At 43.3% G+C, this 25,593-nt stretch overlaps 1 protein-coding gene across 3 annotated transcripts; it reads right to left on the bottom strand.

Annotated features, from left to right (window-relative positions):
- Nucleotides 1-848: 848 nt before the first annotated feature.
- LOC121866678 (protein Ycf2-like) lies at nucleotides 849-13,745 on the bottom strand. Of its 3 annotated transcripts, none has more exons than XM_042366384.1 (8): nucleotides 13,606-13,737; nucleotides 7,841-8,872; nucleotides 5,748-5,916; nucleotides 4,989-5,113; nucleotides 4,414-4,686; nucleotides 3,449-3,559; nucleotides 2,835-2,984; nucleotides 849-2,392 (listed from the first exon to the last, which is right to left on the bottom strand). In XM_042366384.1, the coding sequence occupies exons 2-8, from the start codon at nucleotides 8,869-8,871 to the stop codon at nucleotides 2,266-2,268; spliced, it is 1,986 nt and encodes a 661-aa protein (XP_042222318.1). In that variant the 5' UTR covers nucleotide 8,872; nucleotides 13,606-13,737; the 3' UTR covers nucleotides 849-2,265. The 3 variants fall into 3 exon arrangements, 2 of the variants coding, with proteins under 2 accessions (XP_042222318.1, XP_042222319.1); XR_006089005.1 differs by lacking the exon at nucleotides 849-2,392 and adding an exon at nucleotides 3,120-3,276 and having other exon boundaries at nucleotides 2,909-2,984; nucleotides 13,606-13,743; XM_042366385.1 differs by lacking the exons at nucleotides 849-2,392; nucleotides 2,835-2,984 and having other exon boundaries at nucleotides 3,449-3,578; nucleotides 13,606-13,745.
- Between the last annotated feature and the right edge of the window lie 11,848 nt (nucleotides 13,746-25,593).

The following is a 25,593-nucleotide window of genomic DNA, read 5'->3' as shown; positions in this document are numbered from 1 at the left end:
ACAGTATTTTGGTATCCATGAGGGTGGTATAAATCTTAATCAGACTGTCTCCAATTAACCTGTTAAGATACTATATGTCCAGAGATCCGAATGAAGAATGTTCAACCAAGTCAAAGTACAGTGGGGCATGCTATAACGAACGGATCCTACTACGAATATTCCTATAACGAACGGTTTTACCTATAAAATTGAGAATGCTATAACGAACGCAACTCCTACAACGAACGCGGATGAATACGGGACTATTTCGCCTAGCGCATGAATATTGTTGTACCGCGACCCACAACAAGAGCGTCAGGCGCCATCTTTGTCTCATTGTGTAGCCAGTGCACCACTGTTATTGTTGAAATTTCGTCTTTTGATGTGGAAATTCGCGTTATTTGTAGAACTATTTTGATATACAAGTACACAATTGTAACAATGAATCGTCCAAAGCGAGTGAGAAAGCTAATAACCCTTGAAACTAAGAAAGAAATTATAAAGAAACGTGAGAATGGAAGAAGCATTGCGAAACTTAGTGATGAATATGGGATGGCTAAATCGACTATATGTATGATTTTGAAGAATAAAGAGGATTTAAAAACTGTGCAAGTGGCTAAGGGAATCTTTAGACTTAGCAAAGCAAGGTGTAATGTGATTGAAGTGATGGAAAATTTACTCTTAGTGTGGATAAAGGAGAAAGAAATGGCAGGTGATAGCATTAGTGAAGCTATAATTTGTGAGAAGGCTAAACAATTGTTTGAGGACCTTAAAGCCAAGACTCCCAGTGCAAGTGATAGTGCTGTGCCAGTGTTTAGGGGTACCTGCATGCTGAATAACACTAAGGTAAGATAAAGTACCGTATTTTTTACATTTTCCACAGAATTTTTTCAGTGTTAAGTGGTTGTATTTGGGGGCCTGGAACGGATTAATCCTATAACGAACGAGGTTCTGGAACCAATTACGTTCGTTATAGCATACCCCACTGTATGGCACTGTGATCAACAACCAAAAGGAAAATGGGATATTCACCACACACACAGTACTGTACTATGTTAAAAAAAATCCTTCATCAACCGAATTAATATACATAACATTTCTACAAAATTATTCATCTATGTTTATAAAGGGATAAATTATTGGTCCATATCAGACTATATATATACTGTACTGTATATTGTATTATATTAGCTTTAAAATACTGGGGTAAAAGGTTTGGTTGGTAGTCACTCATAACACAAACTTATCTGAATATAACACAAGGAGGTTCTGGTCAGGGTTGGTGCTCTTGAATCTTGTAGTAAATATATCCGTAAAATTCCACTTCCTTTTAAAAATATGAATATCACAAACCTATGGCGAGGCCACTATGATGGTCATGTGGGTCAAAATGATTTAATTGCCTAACCACCTCTCTATGGGGACGCCACATTTACCGTTTTATTTTGTCTCGGGCCAAACAATTTTATTCAGCACAGTGGGGACCTCATAGACAAGGGGTTAGTTGGAAAATTACTGTGATTTAGTTGATTCCCAGGTGGCTATCATAGAGTTCTAGGTGGCCATCATAGATTCCCAGGTGGCCATCATAGATTCCCAGGTGGCCATTATAGATTCCCAGGTGGCCATTATAGATTCCCAGGTGATCATTATAGATTCCCAGGTGACCATTATAGATTCCCAGGTGACCATTATAATTCCCAGGTGACCATTATAGATTCCCAGGTGACCATTATAGATTCCCAGGTGACCATCATAAATTCCCAGGTGACCATCATAGATTCCCAGGTGGCCATCATAGTTGCAGGTGGCCATCATAGACTTAGATGGCCACCATAGTTGCAGGTGGCCATCATAGACCCAGATGGCCATCATAGTATTCACAGTGGATGTTACAAAAGCAGTGACATAGGTACAGTATAATTACAGAAGCATGAAAGACCCAGAATAGACACCCCGACACTTTAGTAATAGCCTCAGTGAGTATATTGCCATACCAGTGACGGGCATGGCTGACAGAAGACAGTCAGCCATGGTATAATCTCTCACTCGATTCTGACCTATTGATCCAAAAGCCTTTAGTCAGAAGGTACCGAGATCTGAATATATAAAACTTAACTTTAAATGTGTACATTCTTTCATCACAAACTGGCATTGCAATCCAAGTTGAATGTTGTTGCAAATTCTGTATACCGTATGGCTGTTGTTCAAGACAGCATCACAGAGTGTTGATAGCACCAAGGTTATGTTCATCACCAACCATTATGAGTAGTGGGTCACTCTGGGTTACAAGATGTCAACAGTGGGGTCATAGACAAGTTGGATGGTGGGGTCCAGCTCCTGCTTCCCCCTCAGTGCTGCCGCTCGAACCTCAGAGGTGTGCAGCTCTGAGGAACTACTCCACAGCGGGCACCTGGAGGATAACATGGATGCTGTAGTAATGGATCTTTGTACAGTCTTTATACATATTAATCATTATTATTGTTTTTTTTTTTGTTATTGTTATTATTATTATTATTATTATTATTATTTTATTATATATTTGCTCCCCAGGCCGTGATGTGGGTCAGTGACCTGTGCCCTGGTGGGCTAATCCCCTTAAAAAAAAATATATATATATATATATATATTCTTGGCAGTCTTGATAAATTTTATCAAAATATTTAATGAACAGTAGATTTTGAGTTGTAAATATTCTTGTTTGTATATAATTACACCTTGGTCAACTGCTGATGAACATTTAAAAAAAAATATATTTCAGGATTTTATTTATAAATATTCAAATCCATATTCTACATTATGGTGATAAGACTTATCTGTCTCAGTAGTGAAGAACACAGTAAAACGTTCCTTACTTGTCTGAAACAATGCCCTGTTTTTCAAAGTGATGATAGTCGTTAGTGATGACAATCTTACACAGGTAACACATGGCGGTGCCACAGGAACACATCATCTTGTTGCAGCCGGCCTCCTTGATGAATCTCTTCTTGCAGTACGGACATTCCCTGCAGTGTGCAACATGAGGCAGATGATTGTTTTGATGCAGATAAGAAGAATGTAAACTAGTGTCATGACTTTTAATTAATTGGCACAATGTTTCAGTTATGTTTTTTTGTAAGTACACACTGCTATATACTGACTTCACTTCACTATTAGGTGTACATGGCTATGGTGGAACAACCCTTGGGTGGTCTAGCATCTGGCCAAGGTGATGGAGGAACCCACTGACTTATTGCTTAAGAATGGGGCAACCAGCTAACACCTGTCTAGCAACCCAGCACTAAAGCAGGAGAACAACTGTATCAATGGAAGAGAAGAAGACCAATAAAGATGATGATGGTGGTGTGGAAGAGGAAGAAGAAATTGAACTTGCATTGAAGACTCCATAGACATTAAGATACAGTATATTTATAGAAACAAAACCATAAAATTACAAAGTCATGGTTGGATTACACACACACAGCCTCACCTGATCATAGCCTCAGCCATCTGGTTCTCCAGCACCACACGAGCATCCTTCTGTGTCTCTCTCTCCACCTCCTCACAGCGGAGCGGCACATGTGACACCTCCTTACACAGCCTGACAAAGTGTGTCTCTCCTTCAGCAAGTTTGGAAATTAATGGGTAGAAGTTTGTTTCCTATTTTTTTCATGAATAATAAACATAACCTAAATTACTGTACCAGTGTTTTAGATTTTGGCAATATAGTACGTACACAGTACAAACTACAGATCTATTTTCTTCCCATATAGTACAGGTATAGTATAAATAGGCCATGTAAAGTAAGATAAATTCGTCATTAACATAAAAGAGTATTTCACATTATATGAAATTGTACAATACTTTAAACCTGTAGGAAACTAAATGTTTTAAGTCAATATACTCAAGGGGTTATGTCATTGTACTCAAGAAGTTGTCAATGTACTCAAAGGGTTGTGTTAAAGTATTCAAGGGGTTGTTATTGTGCTTAAAGGGTTAAATCTTACTGTAGGTGAACATACAAGAACATATCTGTCATTCATGATTCCTTCAGGGTTAAGAAAGATATTGTACAATATCCTATTTACAGTTAAATGCATGGAACAGCATCCTTCTACTGTACCAGGACTTTTGGAGCCATTTGGTATGATATCTTACCTACTGTACAGCTAGACACATAGAACATCAAACTTACAGTCACCTGCACTCATACCTAATACACTGGCTGGTGCATTTTGGAAGATGTGGCACCTCTGTGTTTATTTACATCGTATTAAATATCTCGGAATGGCCCTAATGAAACACAGTAGTGGCCGGTGTGAGGATACTAGATACACATTCCACAGAGTTGCCACATCCCACAAAACACTTCAGCCACTGTACTGTACAAGGTATAAGTGCAGGTTGATCATACCTTTTGGATTCTATCAAACACTTTGAATACAATATCCCTACCTGCAGGATTCCTTGAGGCACTCGGGATTTAGGCAATCGAGTACTTTGTCATCCTCGTTGGGCATAATGATCATGAAGTTACAGAAGGGGCAGGCCGTGAGGTTCTCAATACCCGCTCTCATTATCTCGTCCTGTTGCTTTCTCTCCTGTATCTTATGGAACACTACAGGCTCCATCACCCTCTTCAGTGTCCTCCAAGAGAACTCACATTTACAGTAACCATTCATGCACTTGAAGGAGGAGTGTCCCTGGCCTATCTGTGCTGCTACGTGCCTGGTGGTGAGGTAAGAGGCGAGGTTTTAGATTCAACTTGAAGGTTGTAATGTTTAGAGATATTGCAGTACTTAGTTGATCAAAACTATACAGAACCTTGAAGTAATGTCAATCACCCAAATGCCCTTTTCAGTCAGTCTTACTCAGTACAGTCTTAACACCCCCTTCTCAATCCCCCACCCCCTTCCTCCCCTGATGCCTTTTCAGCCCTTCATCATCATCATCATCATCAGTATATCTCCCACCAGCTGTTAAATAACCCACAAAACTCTAAGGGTGACATTAAAGGGCACAGTCCTTACTTCCTGATACAGTCGATGCAGAACTTGTGGTAGTTGGTGTAGGCATTGCAGGTGGCCATGTTCTTCTCCAGCACCTCCTCCTCGTAACAGATGGAGCACTCGTGGAGCTCGTTGGCTGTCACGTCCTGGAGTGGAGAGGGTTGGAAAGACTCGTAGGGGTTGTCACAATCATGAGATGAGTGAAGACATGAGGAAGAGATGCTCGTAATGTCTGCTGCTACCATGAAAATGAGAGGTGGTGCTCATAAAGGTTCTCCTCAGTACCATGAATACAAAGGAAGGGGTGCTTATAATGGGGTATAAGGCGACATCTTTATAAGTGATGGAGGTATAAAGCCACATCCTTATATTCTACTTATACTTAATTTCTACTTACACTTGATTCAGTACTAATTATGATAGCTGCTTTGTTTATTGTTTTACCGCAACTAATTATTGTATGTGATGACAAGTGTTACTAAGTACGGTACCTGTCTGTGGATCTTCAATTTACATACAGACACAGCATTCAGTTTATAAATTTACAGGTTAATTAAGAGTATGTATGTATTTACATATTTACAAGTATTTGGTACAAGTATTTACACATTTACAGGTTAATTACGATTATGTATGTATTTACATATTTACAAGTACAGTATTTGGTACAAGTATTTACACATTTACAAGTAATTAAAACTGTTTATTAACATATTTACAAGTATTTAGAATTTATGTTTATCAAGGGTCTGTATCTCATCATCTCAAGTACGACCTTACCTTGCTGGGGTCAAAGAGAGGCGCAGGTATGTCCTCCTCAGGGCTGTTGGAGGAGTGTGTCTTCTGACGCTTGAGGTACCCGCTCATCCTTGGCTCTGTTGTCTTGAGCTGAAGTAGTTCCTCGACCAGCTCACCAAAAGCCTCTTCCTCCCCTTTCACCTCCACACTCCTGTTAGGGATGATGGAGGTTGGGGATAAAGACTTGAGATTTGTGGAGTATGTCTGGAGGGTAAGACTTGAGGGTTTAGACAGAAGATAATTACTGTAGTTACTGTATACTTGTTATATTTCAATTTACTTCGTTCATTTTTTCAATTTAATTTTCATTTTTATTTATTTAAATTTATTCATGTATTTTTTTTCGTTTTCAGGTAAGATGGCAGGTGATTGGCTAGCCAGGACAGGTGAGACGGAAGGTTATTGGATACCCAGAACACAAACCCACCAATCAGTTAATTTAAATGTCCCATATGAGAATGATGACAACTTTGGTCATTTATGTCCTCAGTAAATGACATTATGACATTTATCTGAAAGGGGGAAGGGAGGGAGGGAGGGGGAGGGAGGGGAGGAGGAGGAGGAGGAGGGAGGCGTGTAGTATGTGAGGTAATTTTGGTTGAGAGCCAATTTGAAATGTGTGTGTGTGTGTGTGTGTGTGTGTGTGTGTGTGTGTGTGTGTGTGAAAATAAATATACGTAGAATATAGAGGTAAATAAGCTTTCGTTATTATGGATTGCAATATGTTCAGTGTTCATTCAATTTCACGGTGTTGTTCCGATGCGTCGTTTTCAACCCACGTTTTATACAAGGTGAACGAAATGAACAGTGGACGGGCGGGGCACCACCAGCTGTGGGCGTCACGAATTTATTCTTTATTATTATTATTTATAGGGGGTGGGGGGGGGGGGATGCCACTCATGTCACCAACAGGGACCTACAGGTGTTGATTGCTATGTCCAGATAAACAGAAATACTTTAGTTGAACTGTTCTATGTGTTTCTCTAAATATTACTTGACTAAAACACACACACACACACACATTATTATCTAAAACTCTCATCCCTTGTTTCTGGTTATGTGTGGTGATAACCTTTTGAGAGAGAGAGAGAGAGCTACGCACTTGGCCTGGGTTACTCCTGCCAACACCCATTAATGTGAGAGAGAACCATTCACTATTGGAACGTTTTAAAGTATATCATTCATTAACTGGGGGGTAATAATCCACCTGAGTAACATTGTACCTGGCGTCTCGTAACATTGTACCCGGCATCGTGTTACATTGTACCTGGCGTCTCGTAACATTGTACCCGGCATCGTGTTACATTGTACCTGGCGTCTCGTAACATTGTACCTGGCATCATGTTACATTGTACCTGAGTAACATTGTACCTGGCGTTTCATTCATTTATTTTCTCTCCGCCGAATAAAACCAAGAAAGAGATTAGTTATAAGTTCATGGTATCGCATTAAAATGATACCTTTATTGGATCACCTGAACAATAGCCTCCCCATGCTTATTTCACCTGAAGATTAACCACCCAAATACCTACCTGTGGCAGTTACGTTAGATTAGGTTAAGGTAGGTCAGGTTAGATGAGGTTAGGCTAGGTTAATCTTCTGGTGAAATAAGCTGGTGTGTATAATATTCAGGTGTTGTGTTCCAATTAAGTTTATAATAATAAACAAGAACTTTTAACCTTGACTTAAGCTGATTTAAGCAGCAGATTCTTAAAAGCTTTGTACGGTATTTTTTCTTTGTTTTTTTACCTGATAATGTAAAACAGAATCTGTCTGTCTTTACCTGTGGATTATATTAAGATTAGTCAACTGGCCCCTCTCCCTCCCTTCTTTTCTTCCTTCCCCTCCCCTTTTCCATCCTCTCTTCCATTTCCCTTTCCTCTTACTCTCACTTAAACTATTAGTGTGTGTGTGTGTTTGCCGCTATTTGGCTGATCTAAGCTGAGGATCAACTAGGGATTTGTACCTGGGGTTTTGTTCTTCGTCTCTCACACTGAAGGAGGAGAGATTAAGTAAAGTGAGATTAGGTTAGGTTTTCTACATGTGTGTGTGTGTGTGGTCAGGTCAACACTCACCTCTCCTGCAGGTACTCCGGCTCGGCGTCAGGAAACATGTTCATGAGGATAGCGACGTCAGTTGCTGCCTTTTCCTCCTCCGTCTCCTCTCCCTCCGCCTCCTCCTGTGCTAGTTCCTCCGCCAGTTCCCTCGCTAGCTGCTCGTCCCCCGTCGTCTCCTCACCGACAAGTTGTTCCTCCTCCTCGTCTGCTAGTAGCTGTGCCACTAGTTGGTCATTCGCCGTGTCCTCCTCTTTCGACGCTGCTGGTATTGTGTGTGCTGTGATGTCTTCTGCTGCTGGTATTATATGTGCTGTGATGTCTTCTGCTGCTGTGATGTCTTCTGCTGCTGTGATGTCTTCTGCTGCTGTGATGTCTTCTGCTGCTGCTGGTACTGCAGCTACTGCGCCTTTTTCTTCCTCCTCCTCGTCTTCTTCCTGCGGAACGTCTTCGTGTCGTTCCTGCAGAAGTTGGAGAGGATTGTTTGGGTTGTGAGGATAAAGTAGGGAGTGGTTCTCATCCTCCAGGTACTCGTTGAGGTCCTCACACTCCCCCCACACCTCAGGGTAGTCTGGGTCATGGAGGGGGAGTCGTGGGTACTGCCTCGGGGTGGTGATTTGCTGCTGCGTCAGGAGGATCTGTGTCACGGGCGCATCGTTCTGCTGTTGCCCCTCCTGCTGCCTGATACGTACAAACTGTAGTTGGGGGTCGTGTGTGGGGTCGTTTCTCAAGTCGTTGTCGTCCTCTGTTAAATCTAACCCATCAAATACTGATAAGAGATTGGGTTCCTCCGTGGCTGCATCATCTGGCTGTGATTGTAGTGATTGTTGTGGCTCTTCGTCATACTGGAAGGCGGCCATCTGAGCGTTGTGACAGTCCTGGAGCCACAAGAGACTGTGCATGAGACCCTCGGCATCTTCCTCCGTCTCGCACGACTCCAGCTGGGCTCTGAGACTCGCCCGGTCCACGCCCTCCACCACAGCACACACAAACTCTAGCTTCTCGTTACACCAGCGGTCTCTCGCACTCAGCAGCATCATGCACTCAGCCATCCTGGGAAGAGAAAAAAAAAAGATTTGCATATATTTCAGTCCATCAGTACAGTGAAACCTTAATTTTACGGACTATACAGGGTGATTCAGCAAAGAGTACATTAAATTGTTAGATGAAATCCTTGGATAACTCTAAACCACAATGTTTCTATGGTCAAATGTCAGATTCTGCATAGTTTCCATGTTACAATACATTTAAGATGTTGTATTAATGAGAGTGAATTTAAAGTGAAACCCCCGTTGATTTTTGTTATCATTTATTCACAGATCTCTACAGTGTGACCACCTCTTTGTTACAACCTAAAGGAAATGTTCAAAGTTGTCCCCTTCTGCCTCAATGCAGGCCTGTACACGTCGTTCCATTGATTGTCTGACGCGTTCCAGAATGCCTAGACTATGTTTAATTTACTTGCACCTTTAAAGAACTATGCAGAATCTGACATTTGACCATAGAGACATTGTGGTTTAGAGTTATAAAAGGATTTCATCTAACAATTTAATGTACACTTTGCTGAATTCTACAATCAAATAAAAACACCTTATAAGTCTATAATCAAGTAAAAACACCTTACAAGTGTCTATAATCAAGTAAAAACATCTTTAAAACTGTCTATACAGTAATTAAGTAAAAACACTCCTCGGCCCAACACACAAACAAACTCTTACTCGCGTCTCGGCGGGTTTGTCCTTAAACGACTCGTGAATCTAATTTTGTTCTTAATTATGTTGTTTTGTAAGCCTGAGGGTGTTGACAGCTGATATGGGGAGGGGTTGTGGTGCAGAGGGTTGTGGGGGAGGGGTTTGTAGGAGAGGGTTGGGGGGAGGCAGAGGGGTTGTGGGGAGGTTGTGGTGCAGAGGGTTGTGGGGAGGTTGTGGTGCAGAGGTTGTGGTGCAGAGGAGGGGAGGGTTGTGGTGCAGGCAGGGGTTGTGGTGCAGAGGAGGGGTTGTGGTGGAGGGTTGTGGTGCAGAGGGTTGTGGGGAGGGGTTGTGGTGCAGAGGGTTGTGGGGGAGGGGTTTAGTACGGAGGGTTGTGGGGGAAGGGGGTTTACAGTAGTGGGGTAGGGGTGGTGTTGTGAGGGTACACACACAGATGCAACATTTCCTCTGTAATGCATTTCAACATCGTGACCTCAATTATTACGAAACTCAGCAATTTTATTCCACACATCTTTGTTCCGAAGTTCAGAATTTAGAAGCAATTTATCCGGATATTCTGGGTCATTTTAGGTGGGATGGCGGGCCTTTTGGCAGTGTGCGGGGTGGGGCTTTGGCAGCGGGCGGGGCGGGGCGGGGCGGGTTATTTTGTTTTGGTCTTGTCCTAATTATAGCTTAAAAAACACAACATATCTCTCTCTATTGTACCCCTGGCGAGATGGTCCACACGATGCGTCACTGGTTCTTTGTTTTTATTGCATATTCAGCCAATGGTATTTCATATTGTCCAGAAGGTCTTTTATGATTGGCTGAACTTGTGTTTTCGTTTACCCCTCCCCCCCCAAGCAGGACGGACAAGTATTTCATCACCGGTTACTTTATCTTATATGCTCACCCAGTCGTATCTCTAGTTCTCTCGAAGAGCTATTCTGATTGGTTGAACAGTTAAGACACTATCTCTGCGGAGGACTTTTCGGTGATTTTATCTCTGCCAGAATCTTTCAAAACACGAAACTTTATCATTAACATTTTACGTTATCTTTTGTTTTATTTTTACCACAATAATTAACGCTCAGTTATTTCAGGTGACTGTACCTGTGTAAGTAATTACATTTGTACCTGTAACTAAATGTACGTGACTCTTTATGACTCTAGTTGAAACCATACCTGTGTTTATATCAACACCCGTAGCTACCTGTACTGTACCTGTGTCAAATTTGAAATCACCTGAAGAATATACACCCTAGCTTATTTCATCTACAGATTAACCACCCTAACACTAACCTATCCTAACTAACCTAACACTAACCTATCCTAACTAACCTAACACTAACCTATCCTAACTAACCTAACACTAACCTATCCTAACTAACCTAACACTAACCTATCCTAACTAACCTAACACTAACCTATCCTAACTAACCTAACACTAACCTATCCTAACTAACCTAACACTAACCTATCCTAACTAACCTAACACTAACCTATCCTAACTAACCTAACACTAACCTAACACAAACCAAACACTAACCTAATACTAACCTAACACTAACCCTAACTTAACCTAACATCACCCCCCGACCCAAACAACGTTAGGGTGGTTAATCATTAGGTGAAATAGGCTGGAAGGTGGAAATTCTTCAGGTGATCCTAAACTTGTACCAATACCAGTAGCTTCACCTGTGTCTGTACAACACCTGTAGTGGCAAGTTAATTCAAAGGTAAAGTCACTTAGAATTCATGAACACACACACACACACACACACACACACACGGTCAAGGTTTCTCCCCCATCGTGTGTGTGTGTGTGTGTGACTCAGGTAAATCATCACGTGACTCTTAACCTCCCGAGTGCTTTACCTGTACAGTATCTTATCAGCCACATTATCCTCACTTAATGTAGTGGCGAGCGGCTTTACTTTAGTGTGTGTGTCTCTTCCTCTACTTACTTATAATATACACTTAAGTAAGTAGTAGGCAGCTATCACACAGGGAGGTACTACCGCCTGGGAAGATACTGGAAGCATAATATATTGTCTAAGGCTCTGGTGGGCTAATCCCGTAAAAAAAAAACAAGTAAATGCATCATACGCTCTTTATATTCACTTTACACGCTATTATATATGTGCACTTAATATACTCACGTGATATATTCAATGATATACACACGTAAGTCTAATGTATACTAAAATGGCCTCAGTACTACACCAAGACTCTACCATAACAAAACACGTTCAGTAAACACCTTTAAAAATTAGAACTTTAAACAAAATCTTACTAGAGTTTTAAGATAATTTTCTCCTCTTAATTGGTGGTCTTAGGAGAACTTATTCAGGTGTGTGTGTGTGTGTGTGTGTTGAACTGTGACGGTCCAGGATACTTTAGGTGTTATTGGTTGGTTGGTTGATTGATTGATTGATTTACCTGTCTAGTGCTAACACAGGTGCGAGTATGTCTCCTCCCACACACTCAATCACTCGCACGCACACGACTTCTACACCCCCCTTACACACACACACACACACACGACCTCTACACCCCCCCACACAGCTGAGTCATAAGAAGCACAACAGGAAATTCTTATCAACACGTAGTCTTTGTTAATACCGAGCACGGATCCTTTTCCTGGCCCTCTCTCTCGCCCTTGGTAACTGCGTCCCCTTTAATTGCCCGACCTAAACTAATCCCACCCATCTTAATCTAACCTAATCCTCATACATCTTAATCTAACCTAACCTCGCCCATCTTAATCTAACCTAACCTCACCCATCTTAATCTAACCTAACCCCACCCATCTTAATCTAACCTAACCCCACCCATCTTAATCTAACCTAACCCCACCCATCTTAATCTAACCTAACCCCACCCATCTTAATCTCAACCTAACCCCCTTATCTTAATCTAACCTAACCCCACCATCTTAATCTAACCTAACCCCACCCATCTTAATCTAACCTAACCCCACCATCTTAATCTTCTTCTTCCCCACCTCTTAATCTAACCTAATCCTCATACATCTTAACCTAACCCCTAGCTTCAACCTTGTTAACCCTAACATAACTTTATCCAACCTAATCCTAACTCTCAACACTCCCTGTGTAGCTATTTACACATTCCTCTCTGATACTCAACAATAATATTAGTTAATCAAGAACCACATATCCAGGTGTTTTAATCAACAGGTGAAATAAGCGGGGCGACGGGGTGTCTAAACTTCAGGGAGTCTAATATGTGCTCACAAACACCCGCCCACAACATTGCTTGCTTGCTGCATTATACGGCTTCCTCGTCACCTGGTGCAACAATCAAACACAGACAAAACCACCCTGGTCAAAATAACAAAATGGGGGGTGGGGGAGTGTTTTGTCCGACTGTGAGCATTATAGCGGTGTTATATCCAGGAGGGTAACATGGTCAGTGGAATACGTATGTGTTACGCTATGCTTAAAGGCACCAAGACCTCTCCCTCTCCCTCCCTCACTTCACCTCACCCCCGCCCCGTGTCCAGGCTACAAACCCCTCCCCTCCCACCCTCCCTCTGGTAGTCAAAACAAACCAACTTCTGCTCCTTTTATCACATTTTTCTCTCTAGTCTAATATATCATCCTTTCCTTTTTTGGTGTTTTATTTATGTGGATGATAAGTTATATGTGATTTGGATGATAGTTATTGTATAGATGTGTAGGTGGAGGCACAACGTGAGGTGTGTCATGTTATCGGGGTTGGTGATTGTCGCCACGTCTAGTAACCGTTCAGAAGCGTTTCATAAAGTTGTCGAGCCTTTTCCAGCAGTTAAACGATGACTACGGTATTGTTCCGGTTATAAAATGAAGAGAACTGTATTATAAAGTAGTTAAACGAGTGATAATGAGGGTAAAATGTCCGTTGATAGCCGTTAGGAGTGAAAATACGCGGGAACTGGGTAGGCAGGCGAGAGGCGTCCTTCGAACTGCATAGGGTGTAACTGTTCAGCGCGCGCCAAGTTCTACCTTAATTTACTCACCAAAAACACTCTAAACTGTCCTCAAAACACTTCCTAACTGACCACCGATAACTGTTTGACATCTCATAAACACGTACCTTAAAATAGAGCCTTATTTCCTGGTTAAAATAGTCCCGGAGTGAGAGAGAGACACACGCTACACTTTGAACAGAGACTTGCTGGACTGGGAGAGCGAGGCAGGCGGCGTCAGTCAGCTGTTTACCACCACCACGCTGTGCCCTTGGACACGATCCGTACACGTTCCTTCCTTCGTCGCGTGCATTTGATTGGCCAAACCCACACCTCCTCATCGCGTATAGTACATGAAGGGTGTTTTATTCGTGTCTTAAAAGAAAAAAGAAAAAAGTTCATTTATCTTGATGTAACAGTGACTCAGGCTGATGTGTTTGGCAACTCGCTCCCTGATAGCGTGGTTCTTCTTGGGTCGCGCTGCCGGAAGGAAACATTTCTGCGCCTGTCTGTTATCTATCTATCTATCTATTGTCCCAAACTGATAAGAATATTGAGTGTGTCTGTATTTATCTATCTGTCTGTCCGCCCGTCCGCCCATGTGTCTATATCTATCTATCTATTTCTCTTGTTATATTACGCCAATAGTAGATAGATATTTATAGACAGATGTGAATAGATAGATAGATATATTGACAGAGAGAGAGGTAAATAAATAGTCATCATACTCACGGGGGTTAAGTGATGGTACTCACGGGGGTTAAGTGATGGTACTCACAGAGGTTAGTGATGTGTGTACTCACGGGGTTAGTGATGGTACTCACGAGGGTTAAGTGATGGTACTCTGGGGTTAAGTGATGGTACTCTCACCGGGGTTGAAGTGATGGTACTCACCGGGGTTGGTAGTGGTACTCACGGGGTTAAGTGATGGGTACTCACGGGGTTAGTGATGGTACTCACCGGGGTTAAGTGATGGTACTCACCAGGGGTTAAGTGATGGTACTCACGGGGGTTAAGTGATGGTACTCACAGTTAGTGGTACTCACAGGGGTTAAGTGATGGTACTTCCAGGGTTAAAGTGATGGTACTCGGGGTTGAAGTGATGGTGCTCTGAGGTTAAGTGATGGTACTCACGGGGTTAAGTGATGTAGTTCTCACGGGGGTTAAGTGATGGTTCTCACGGGGGTTAAGTGATAGTACTGACGGGGTTAAAAGTGATGGTGCTGACGAAGGTTAAGTGATGGTACTCACGGGGTTAAGTGATGGTACTCACGGGGTTAAGTGATGGTACTCACGGGGTTAAGTGATGGTTCTCACGGGGTTAAGTGATGGTACTGGGGGTTAAGTGATGGTACTCACGGGGGTTAAGTGATGGTACTCACGGGGTTAAGTGATGGTACTCACCGGGGTTAAGTGATGGTACTCACCGGGGTTAAGTGATGGTACTCACGGAGTTAAGTGATGGTACTCACTGGGGTTAAGTGTTGGTACTCACGGGGTTAAGTGATGGTACTCACGGGGTTAAGTGATGGTACTACGGATTAGGCGTGGTTACAGGACAGGAAACAGCGATGAGCATTACGGCACTAAGTCCCATTGAGCAACGTCAATAAGTGAGTTCCCTGCTGCCCAGTACTTGGACCATTATTATTTATTATATACATAAACGACATAGATATCGGCATAGACAGCAACATAAGCAAATTTGCTGATGACACAAAAATAGGACGTGTTATTAAATCTGACGAGGACTCCACAAAACTACAAGAAGATCTAAACAAATTTTTCGAATGGTCTGAAAAATGGCAGATGAAATTCAACGTGGACGAATGTAAAGTACTCAGTATAGGAGATGTAAACTGGGAAACCAGATACCGGATGAACAACGATGCCATAGAGAAATCCGACTGCGAGAGAGATTTAGGAGTAATGATAAGTAGGAACCTTAAGCCAAGTAAACAACGTGTTTTTGCTCGTAACAAGGCTAATAAAGTACTTGGGTTCATACAAAGGAGTGTTAGTTACAAGACTAGCGAGGTCGTCCTAAAACTGTATCTTGCTCTTGTGAGACCACACCTGGATTACGCAGTTCAGTTCTGGTCACCGTATTACAGGATGGATATAGAATCATTGGAAAGAATTCAGAGGAGAATGACAAGACTAATCCCGGGCATTAGGAACCTTGAGTATAGAGACAGGTTAAAGCATCTTAATTTGCACTCCCTCGAGAGACGTAGAGCGAGGGGCGACCTGATAGAGGTGTATAAGTGGAAGGCAGGGCTAAACAAAGGGGACATTACAAAGGTACTCAAACTATCCAACCAGGAGCGAACTCGTAACAATGGTTTTAAATTAGACAAATTTAGATTTAGGCGTGAAATAGGTAAACACTGGTTTGGAAACAGAGTAGTGGATGAATGGATCAAGTTACCAAATATCATCATTAATTCGAATACGCTGAATAGCTTCAAACATAGGTTGGATGCTTATATGAGCAATAGGGGTTGGGTGTAAACGGGACTGCCCAGTATGGGCCAATAGGCCCGCTGCAGTTTCCTCCATTCTTATGTTCTTATGTTCTACTCACGGGGTTAAGTGATGGTACTCACGGGGGTTAAGTGATGGTACTCACGGGGTTAAGTGATGGTACTCACGGAGTTAAGTGATGGTACTCACTGGGGTTAAGTGTTGGTACTCACGGGGTTAAGTGATGGTACTCACGGGGTTAAGTGGTGGTACTCACGGGGGTTAAGTGTTGGTACTCACGGGGGTTAAGTGATGGTACTTACTGGGTTAAGTGATGGTACTCACGGGGGTTAAGTGATGGTACTGACGGGGTTAAGTGATGGTACTGACGGGGTTTAAGTGATGGTACTCACGGGGGTTAAGTGATGGTACTGACGGGGTTAAATGATGGTACTCACGGGGCTTAAGTGATGGTACTCACGGGGTTAAGTGGTTAAGTCTCAAGATAAGGCTGTGTAAGAAGGTGCCCTTTTTATATTTCATTCACTTGTTTTTAGCCGGCATGTTTTATTTATATAAGAGTAAAATAAGCAGATATACAATAGGTTTAATTTACAGTTGTATTTTTGGAAACTGTTATAAAACAAACTATACAGTGTGCAGGCAATTGTATTCATTGAACACAAAAGTTGCTTAGCCAAAAATATACAGACATGTTAAAAGAAAACACTTTTTTCTCCTCTATCATTGTTGCAAAATTAAGTACTTGACATTGGAGTTGATAGATAGATATAGATAGATAGATAGATAGATAGATAGAGAGAGAGAGAGAGAGAGAGAGAGAGAGAGAGAGAGAGAGAGAGAGAGAGAGAGAACATGTTATTACCTTACTTGTTCAGTCCAAAGTCATGTAATCTGTTGTTATGACCAAATTCACTGGTGACATCATCGCAACTCAGTTTCATATCTTCGTTAAGGGTTTCCATCGTCCAAGGAGAGAAGTTGCAAAGGAGTAGTTGTAGGTTATGTATCTATGCCACTGTGCCGAGTAGCATCTATGTATATAATTACGTGGCAACACTGCACGTGTTATGTGGCAACATTGCCCCGAGGTTGCCATATGGCAAGGCAGTCTCAGTCTGACTTCGTGGGCCGTGCATGGCACACGCTAGTCACCACTTGTATTTCTCCTATCCGAATAAATGGACTTCAGTGTTACCCGGTGTTTCCCTACCCATCACTGCATTCTTCAGGGAACACTTGGAACCTTCAGTAGTAGTAGTAGTGGCGCGCGCGCGTGTGTGTGTGTGTGTGTGTGTGTGTGTGTGTGTGTCACCCTGACCTACGGAAAACAGGTCAACACCACCACAGCTCCGTGACCTTTAATAGAGAGACAAACACTCAGATAACCACCACCCAGGTCCAATAAAGGTGTAAGCGAGCATTGTCACCGAGGGAGAGAGTCTGTCTGTCGAGTTCCTGCTTCAAGGTCGACTTATTTCCGGGGTATTGTATGCATTTGACTCCGGACAAGATGGACTCACGAACATACAGACAACATCCTCATATACTTAAACCCCTTTAAATAAATGTTCAATAATAGCCTAATATTTACATTATAACAGAGAAAACAATATATTAATTTGTCTTTAATAAACACACAGGTAAGACAGGTGTTATACTGAGCGAGGAACACAGGTGTGGAGGAAGTAATTAGTATACCTAGCCAGGGTGTCGTGTGTTAATCTAAATATGAGGAGACACGTCGCCAAAAACTACTCTACCTTGTGTGTGTAAATTACAGGTGTAGTGATCAGGTGACAGACAGGTGGCGCCTAAGCCTAGATGTCGGTAGTAATGGACGTAAAGGCGACTGAATATTTATTGTTATTTTTTATGATAAACATATGTGTCTTTGTCGTTATCTCACTCACTCACTCACTCATTTTCTCACTCACTCACTCATTTTCTCACTCACTCACTCACCGGCGAAGAGTTGTAAATAGGTGAACACAGGTGACTCAGGTCAATGACTTGGACAAGCGCTTATACACCAGGTAGACAACACTACTTCCTTCCTGACAACACTCCCTCCTTCCTGACAACACTCCCGCCTTTCTGACAACACTCCCTCCTTCCTGACAACACTCCCTCCTTCCTGACAACACTCCCTCCTTCCTTCCTTCCTTCCTTACAACCTCCCTCCTTCCTGACAACAGACAACACTCCCTCCTTCCTGACAACACTCCTTCCTGACAACACTCCTCCTTCTGACAACACTCCCTCCTTCCTGACAACACTCTGCCTTCCTTCCTTCCTTTACAACACTCCTTTCCTGGCCTTCTGACAACACTCCCGCCTTTCTTTCCCCTTCCTGACAACACTCCCTCCTTCCTGACAACACTTGCCTTCCTGACAACACTCCTCCTTCCTTCCTTCCTTCCTTCCTGCAACACTCCTCCTTCCTGACAACACTCCCGCCTTCCTGACAACACTCCTTCCTTCCTTCCTAAATTACAACACTCCTCCTTCCTGACAACACCTCCTTCCTGACAACACCTCCTTCCTGACAACACTCCCTCCTTCCTTCCTTCCTTTACAACACTCCTCCTTCCTGACAACACTCCTTCCTTCCGCCTCCTTCCTGACAACTTCCTCCCCCTTCCTTCCTTCCTTCCTTCCTGACAACACCTCCTCCTTCCTGACAACACTCCTCCTTCCTTCCTTCCTTACAACACTCCTCCTTCCTGACAACACTACCTTCCTGACAACACTTCTTCCTTCCTGACAACACCCCTTCCTTCCTGACAACACTCCCGCCTTCCTGACAACACCCTTCCTTCCTGACAACACTCCTTCCTTCCTGACAACACTCCTCCTTCCTGACAACCTCCTCCTTCCTGACCTACCTCCTTCCTGACAAACTTCTTCTTCCTCACTCCTCCTTCCTGACAACACTCCTTCCTTCCTGACAACACTCCTCCTTCCTGACAACACTACCTCCTTCCTGACAACACTTCTTCCTTCCTGACAACCTCCTTCCCTGACAACACTCCTTCCTTCCTGACAACACTCCTCCTTCCTGACAACCCTCCTTCCTGACAACAACACTCCCTCCTTCCTGACAACACTCGATTCCAGCAGTTTATTGCTGTTGTTACAAGGAAGGAGAGTGCCAGAGTGGATATCCTGCCTCCTCTCTTCCTCCTCTCCTCCCTCCTCCCTCCCTTCCTCCCTTCCTCTTCCTCCTCCCTTCCTTCCTCTCTCTCTCCTCCCCGTCCTCCTCCTTCCTTCCTCCTCTCTCCTCCCTTCCTCCTTCCCCTCCCTTCCTCTCCATCCTCTCCCTCTAAGCTCTCCTTACTTCTTCATTCTCCTTCTCTCCTCCTCCCTCCCCCACGCCCCCATCAACCCCTCCCTACCCACTACCCCCTCCTCCTCCAACCTTGAGTGTCACCTGTGATAACTTCCAGCCCTCATATCAGCACACCCTCGAGGGGTGAACCTGCAGCACACACACACACACACACACACACACACACACACACACACACACACACACACACACCTACCTACCTACCTGTTGATGACCCCAGATGAGGCAGGTGCTCAAGGTCATCACATTACAAAGGTATATGACACCTGTACACCTGTGAGGCAAGTTGTATAGCTACCTCTTGGGTGTGTTTATCTGCGTTCTTCTTCTTCTTCTCCCTTCATTCTCCTCTCTTCTTAATCCTCCTGTCTCTCTTCTTCTCTTAATTCTCCTCTTAGTCCTCCTCTTATTCCCCCCTTCCTCTTAATACCCTCCCCAGGTAGCTAACACCTCCTCTGCCATACAGGAGTGAGAGAGAGAGAGAGAGAGAGAGAGAGAGAGAGAGAGAGAGAGAGAGAGAGAGATGTATATTATAGCAATGTCCAGGTGAGGAAGGCAAAGTGTGTGTAGGTGAAGGGAGGGGGGGGATATCCACGCCCAGGTGACAGTGTACAGGTGGGGGTGGAATGTATCAGGTGGCCGTATGTTTGTTAGTCATTCACTGCCACCACCATGTGTGTGTGTGTGTGTGTGTGTGTGGCACTGTAAGGTAAGTGCCACTTGTGTAAATAACTCACCTCTTGACCTCATCTGGCACGTGTAAATACCTCCAGCGCTGAACGATAAGCACCTCACCTGCACCACCGTATACACCAGGCCAGTGTGTGTGTGTACACAGGGTAGTGTAATGCCTCTAGTGTGGCAGCATTATGTTAGTGTTATGGTGCAACCACTGCTTGCTTCCTCTCGCTTTCAGCTACAGTCGCTGGCTAGTCCTTATGGTGAACAGGGAAGTTACTTGCAGAAGTGGTATGTGTGAGTTTGTAAGAGAGAGAGAGAGAGAGAGAGAGAGAGAGAGAGAGAGAGAGTCACTTCTGTATACAGGTCTTAGGAAGGACATTTATACTTCTGTTGGTCAACGAGACAGGTGTGCATCTCCCCGTTACTTATAAATATACACCAACACTGTACCTCGTGGTTACCTGTACACCAACACTGTACCTCGTGGTTACCTGTACACCAACACTGTACCTCGTGGTTACCTGTACACCAACACTGTACAGCGTGGTTACCTGTACACCAACACTGTACCTCGTGGTTACCTGTACACCAACACTGTACCTCGGTTACCTGTACACCAACACTGTACCTCGGTTACTCTGTACACCAACACTTGCACCTCGGTTACCTGTACACCAACACTGTATAAAGCGTGGTTACCTGTACACCAACACTGTAATTCTCGTGGTTACCTGTACACCCAACATTCGCACCTCGTGGTTACCTTGCACACCACTGCACTGGTTACCTTGTACACCAACACTGCACAGCGGTTACCTGTACACCAACACTGTACCTGTATTACTCTGTAAATCAACACTGTAACCGTGGTTACCTGTACACCAACACTGCACATGAGCACTGTACAATCACAACACTGTACCTCGTGGTTACCTGTACACCAACACTGTACCTCAGGTTACCTGTACACCAACGACTGCACTGTGTTGCCTGCACACCAACACTGTACCTCGTGGTTACCTGTACACCAACACTGTACCTCGTGGTTACCTGTACACCAACACTGTACCTCGTGGTTACCTGTACACCAACACTGTACAGCGTGGTTACCTGTACACCAACACTGTACCTCGTGGTTACCTGTACACCAACACTGTACAGCGTGGTTACCTGTACACCAACACTGTACAGCGTGGTTACCTGTACACCAACACTGTACCTCGTGGTTACCTGTACACCAACACTGTACCTCGTGGTTACCTGTACACCAACACTGTACCTCGTGGTTACCTGTATATTCACCGACTGTACAGCGTGGTTACCTGTAGCACCAACATCGTACCTTCGTGGTTACCTGTACACCAACACTGTACTGTGGTTACCTTGTACACCAACACTGTACCTGTGGTTAGCTTCCAGTAATATTCAACACTGTACAGCGTGGTTACTTGTACACCAACACTGTAATTGGTTACCTGTACACCAACACTGTACCTCGTGGTTACCTGTACACCAACACTGTACCTCGTGGTTACCTGTACACCAACACTGTACCTCGTGGTTACCTGTACACCAACACTGTACAGCGTGGTTACCTGTACACCAACACTGTACCTCGTGGTTACCTGTACACCAACACTGTACAGCGTGGTTACCTTATAATACCTGTAATTAATGGCACATGATTACAATTTATCTTCAAATTAACATAATCATCCTAATCTTACAGTCATTAATTGTTTCTCGTTGATATAAATAATTACAAGAATGAAGTTGTATTAGACATAATAAAACGGGTTATATATTACAGTGTGTTCAGTCTTCAGGTGAAATAAGCTGGGGAGGGGGCCTAATCTTCAGGTGAAATAAGCTGGGGAGGGGGCCTAATCTTCAGGTGAAATAAGCTGGGGAGGGGGCCTAATCTTCAGGTGAAATAAGCTGGGGAGGGGACCAGTGAATCTCTATTAAGAGTACCTGTCATTTTGTACAAAAGTAAAAAAAAAAAATGCTTATCTCCGCAACTATACAGACACAGGTGTACACAGCCTCACAGGTGTGTACACGAGGGGCTAGGACGTGGATGTGTATATACAGGTGCTGGGAGAGGCATCATATGAGCCGGTTTTATTTACCTTAATTAACGCACATATGGCTACCTTGATCCTCAGGTGAGTCATGTGTGTGTGAAGGGGGTGCTGAGTGTTGTGTGTGTGGGGGGGCTGAGTCATGTATGTTTCTGTGGGGGGGGGGGACTGTGTACGTCTGTGGTTGCAGGCATCTATTTCTATGTCTGTATCCATTAATCCATGTACATTTTTAGGTGTGTACGTGTATGTAGTTGTGTGTATCTACATTGTGCATCCGTAAAATCATGTATGTACACCGGTATTTCTGTGGCCTCGATGACGTGTGAGTGTGTGTCTTGTGGTGCACATGTCTATAGTTACACAATACTGTTCATACGTGGCGGTGTACACCCTCATGGTGACAGCTGTACACGTGTTTAGTCATAGTCGAGCCAGAGGTCAGGGTCAAAGGTCACTGAATAAATTATAGACAGATGTTTTGACAGGTAGATAGATGGACAGATAAATAGACAGGTGAATGGATAAAATAGATTAAGGGATGGATAGATAGATAAGAAAATATTAAAAGGTATACACTTTAATAACTTAGAGAGAGAGAGAGAGAGAGAGAGAGAGAGAGAGAGAGAGAGAGAGAGAGAGAGAGAGAGATGTGTGATTTTCTATGAGAATATTCACAGGTGATTCATTAATGATGAGAATGTTACCTGTACTTCTCTCCCTCTCTCTCCCCCCCCCCCTTCCTCCGTCCCTTCTCCTACCTATTTCTCCCAACTAATTAATTATCTCCCAAATAATTAATCATCCAACTAATTAATTATCTCCCAACTAAACACATAATGGAGTGGTTAAGTCATGAATTAATTGATAAACGGATATGACTTATTTAATTAATTATTTATTTATTTATTTATTTATTATATTTTTTTTATTAAAGGCAGATTGGCCGGATACAAGGTGAGATGAACAGTGTGAGTTGTGTTTGTTTTTTGTGAGGTGTGTTTGTTGTGTGTGTTTGTTGTGTGTTTGTTGTGTACAGTATTTGTGTGTTTGTTTGTGTTAAAGAGCGGTGTTTTCCCTCTAACGTAACGAGACCTGATGCTAGGATCACGTATCACCGCCCATCATCACCCATCACCGCCCATCACCACCCATCACCCCCATCACCCACCCATCACCTCCCATCACCGCCCACCTTCCACACCCCATCACCTCCATTACCGCCCATCACCGCCCATCACCACCCATTACCGCCCATCACCCACCCATCATCACCCATCACCGCCCATCACCTTCCCACCCATCACCTATCGCCCATCATCGCCCATCACCACCCACCGCCCATCACCCACCATCACCCATCACCGCCCATCACCTTTTACCACCCACCCTTCCATCACCCCCACCATCACCGCCCACCCACCCATCATCCATCACGCCCATCACACCCATCACTTCATCACCACCCATCACCACCATCACTCCCATCACCGCCCATCACCTTCCATCACCGCCCACCACCCATCACCGCCCATCACCACCCATCACCACGCCCATCACCACCCATCACCGCCCATCACCACCCATTACCTATTTACAGAACATGTATCTGCCAAAACACGTCATGTCTGTCACTGCTAATTACTTGGGTTATAAAAGTGTCGTAATTTACTTCCGTATTTTATTTGCATATCATTATTTTTGTGGAGTTTGGAATTATTGTTTTGAGTTTCGTGTAGTGATGATGGTGGGGTGATTGATGATGGTGGTGATGGTGATGATGGTGGTGATGGTGATGGTGGTGATGTGATGGTGGTGTGGTGATGGTGGTGGTGATGGTGGTAGTGGTGATGGTGGTGATGATAATAGATGGTGATGATAGTGATGGTTACTTACAATGATAATAACGATAATGACTGTTAATAATAATAATAATAATAATAATAATAATAATAATAATAATAATGATGATGATGATGTTTGAGGATAATAAAAATAATTGATGACGAAGAGGGGAAGGGGAGGATGACCAGGAGGAAGGAAGGGGAAGGAAGGATATACGTTCTCGTGGAGGAAAGGGAAAGGGAGGGGAGGGTAGGGGAGGGATGGAAAAAGTGAGGTAGGGGGGTGGTCATTTAGTCTCGCCATGACGTGTACAGGTGTGAGCTACAGGTGTGGTCAGGAGGGGAGGGAGGGAATTACGTAAATGAGTCACACCTTGTAAGCAATGAGGGGGAAGAGGAGGAAGGTGGGATGGAAGAGGAGGAGGAGGGAAGGGAAGGAAGGGTGGAGGAGGGAGGTAGGTGAAAGGGAGGGAAGAGACTGGGGAGGAAGGTTGGGAGGGGTGGGGGGGAGTAGGTGGGGAAGGAAGAGGAAGAGAAGCTGGATAGGAAAGTATGGAAGGGGTGGAGGAAGGGAGGAGGTGGGAAGGGGACAGGAGGGTGGGGAAGGGGAAAGGAAGGGGTGTGATAAAGTTGTGTAGGCATAATAATTATCAAATAGAAGATAATAACAATAATCATCATCATAATAACAATAATCACCAACAATTATTATGATACGAACAACGAAAATAACCATAATTATAACCATAACTAATAATTATAATAAGAAAAATAATAGATTCTACGTCAATTAAAGAAATGACGATAACAACAACAACAACAACAACAACAATAAACAACAACAACAACAACAATAAGAATAATAATATAATAGCAATAGCAAAAAACTATTATACTCAAATTTTTTTTTTTAAATAGAAGTCAAATTTAAGTACACAAAAGGAAATCAATCATTTACGTAACGCACAAGACAGGTATTTAGGTCAGGTATAAGGTTAGTGCGTATGGTTAAGTCCACATGTGTTAATTACAGGTATGACCAGGTGTACGTGGTCACACCAGATACACGGCCTCACCTACCATTTTCGCGTGGATGATGTCTCTTTCTTCTGACATCACTTTCCTCTGAATGTAACATCACTTTCCTCTTAATGTGACTTCACTCTCTTAATCTGACAACACTTTCCTCTTAATCTGACATCACTTTCCTCTTAATCTCACATCACTTTCCTCTTAATGTGACTTCACTTCCTCTTAATCTGACATCACTTTCCTCTTAATCTGACAACACTTTCTCTAATCTGACAACACTTTCTCTTAATCTGACATCACTTTCTATGATCCTTTCTTATGACTCATTTAGAATTTCAATTACAACACTTTCCTCTTAATCTGACATCACTTTCCCTTAATCTGACATCACTTTCCTCTTAATCTGACATCACTTTCTCTTAATCTGACATCACTTTCCTCATAATCTGACATCACTTTCTCTTAATCTGACATCACTTTCCTCTTGCTCTGACATCACCCTTTAATGGAGGGAAAGAAAAGGAGAGAGAAAAAGAGAAAAACGTGAAAGTGATGAGAGAGAAAGGGAGAGAGAGATAAACCAATTATAAACCAGGGAAATAAAACCAACCATAAAAACCTGGGCCAAAACTCCGG

This window comes from Homarus americanus, unplaced genomic scaffold (genome assembly GCF_018991925.1).
Source record: "Homarus americanus isolate GMGI-L3 unplaced genomic scaffold, GMGI_Hamer_2.0 scaffold14144, whole genome shotgun sequence".
Classification (NCBI taxonomy): domain Eukaryota; kingdom Metazoa; phylum Arthropoda; class Malacostraca; order Decapoda; family Nephropidae; genus Homarus; species Homarus americanus.
The sequence above is the reverse complement of the archived record's forward strand: the minus strand, read 5'-3'. Positions and strand labels throughout refer to the sequence as shown.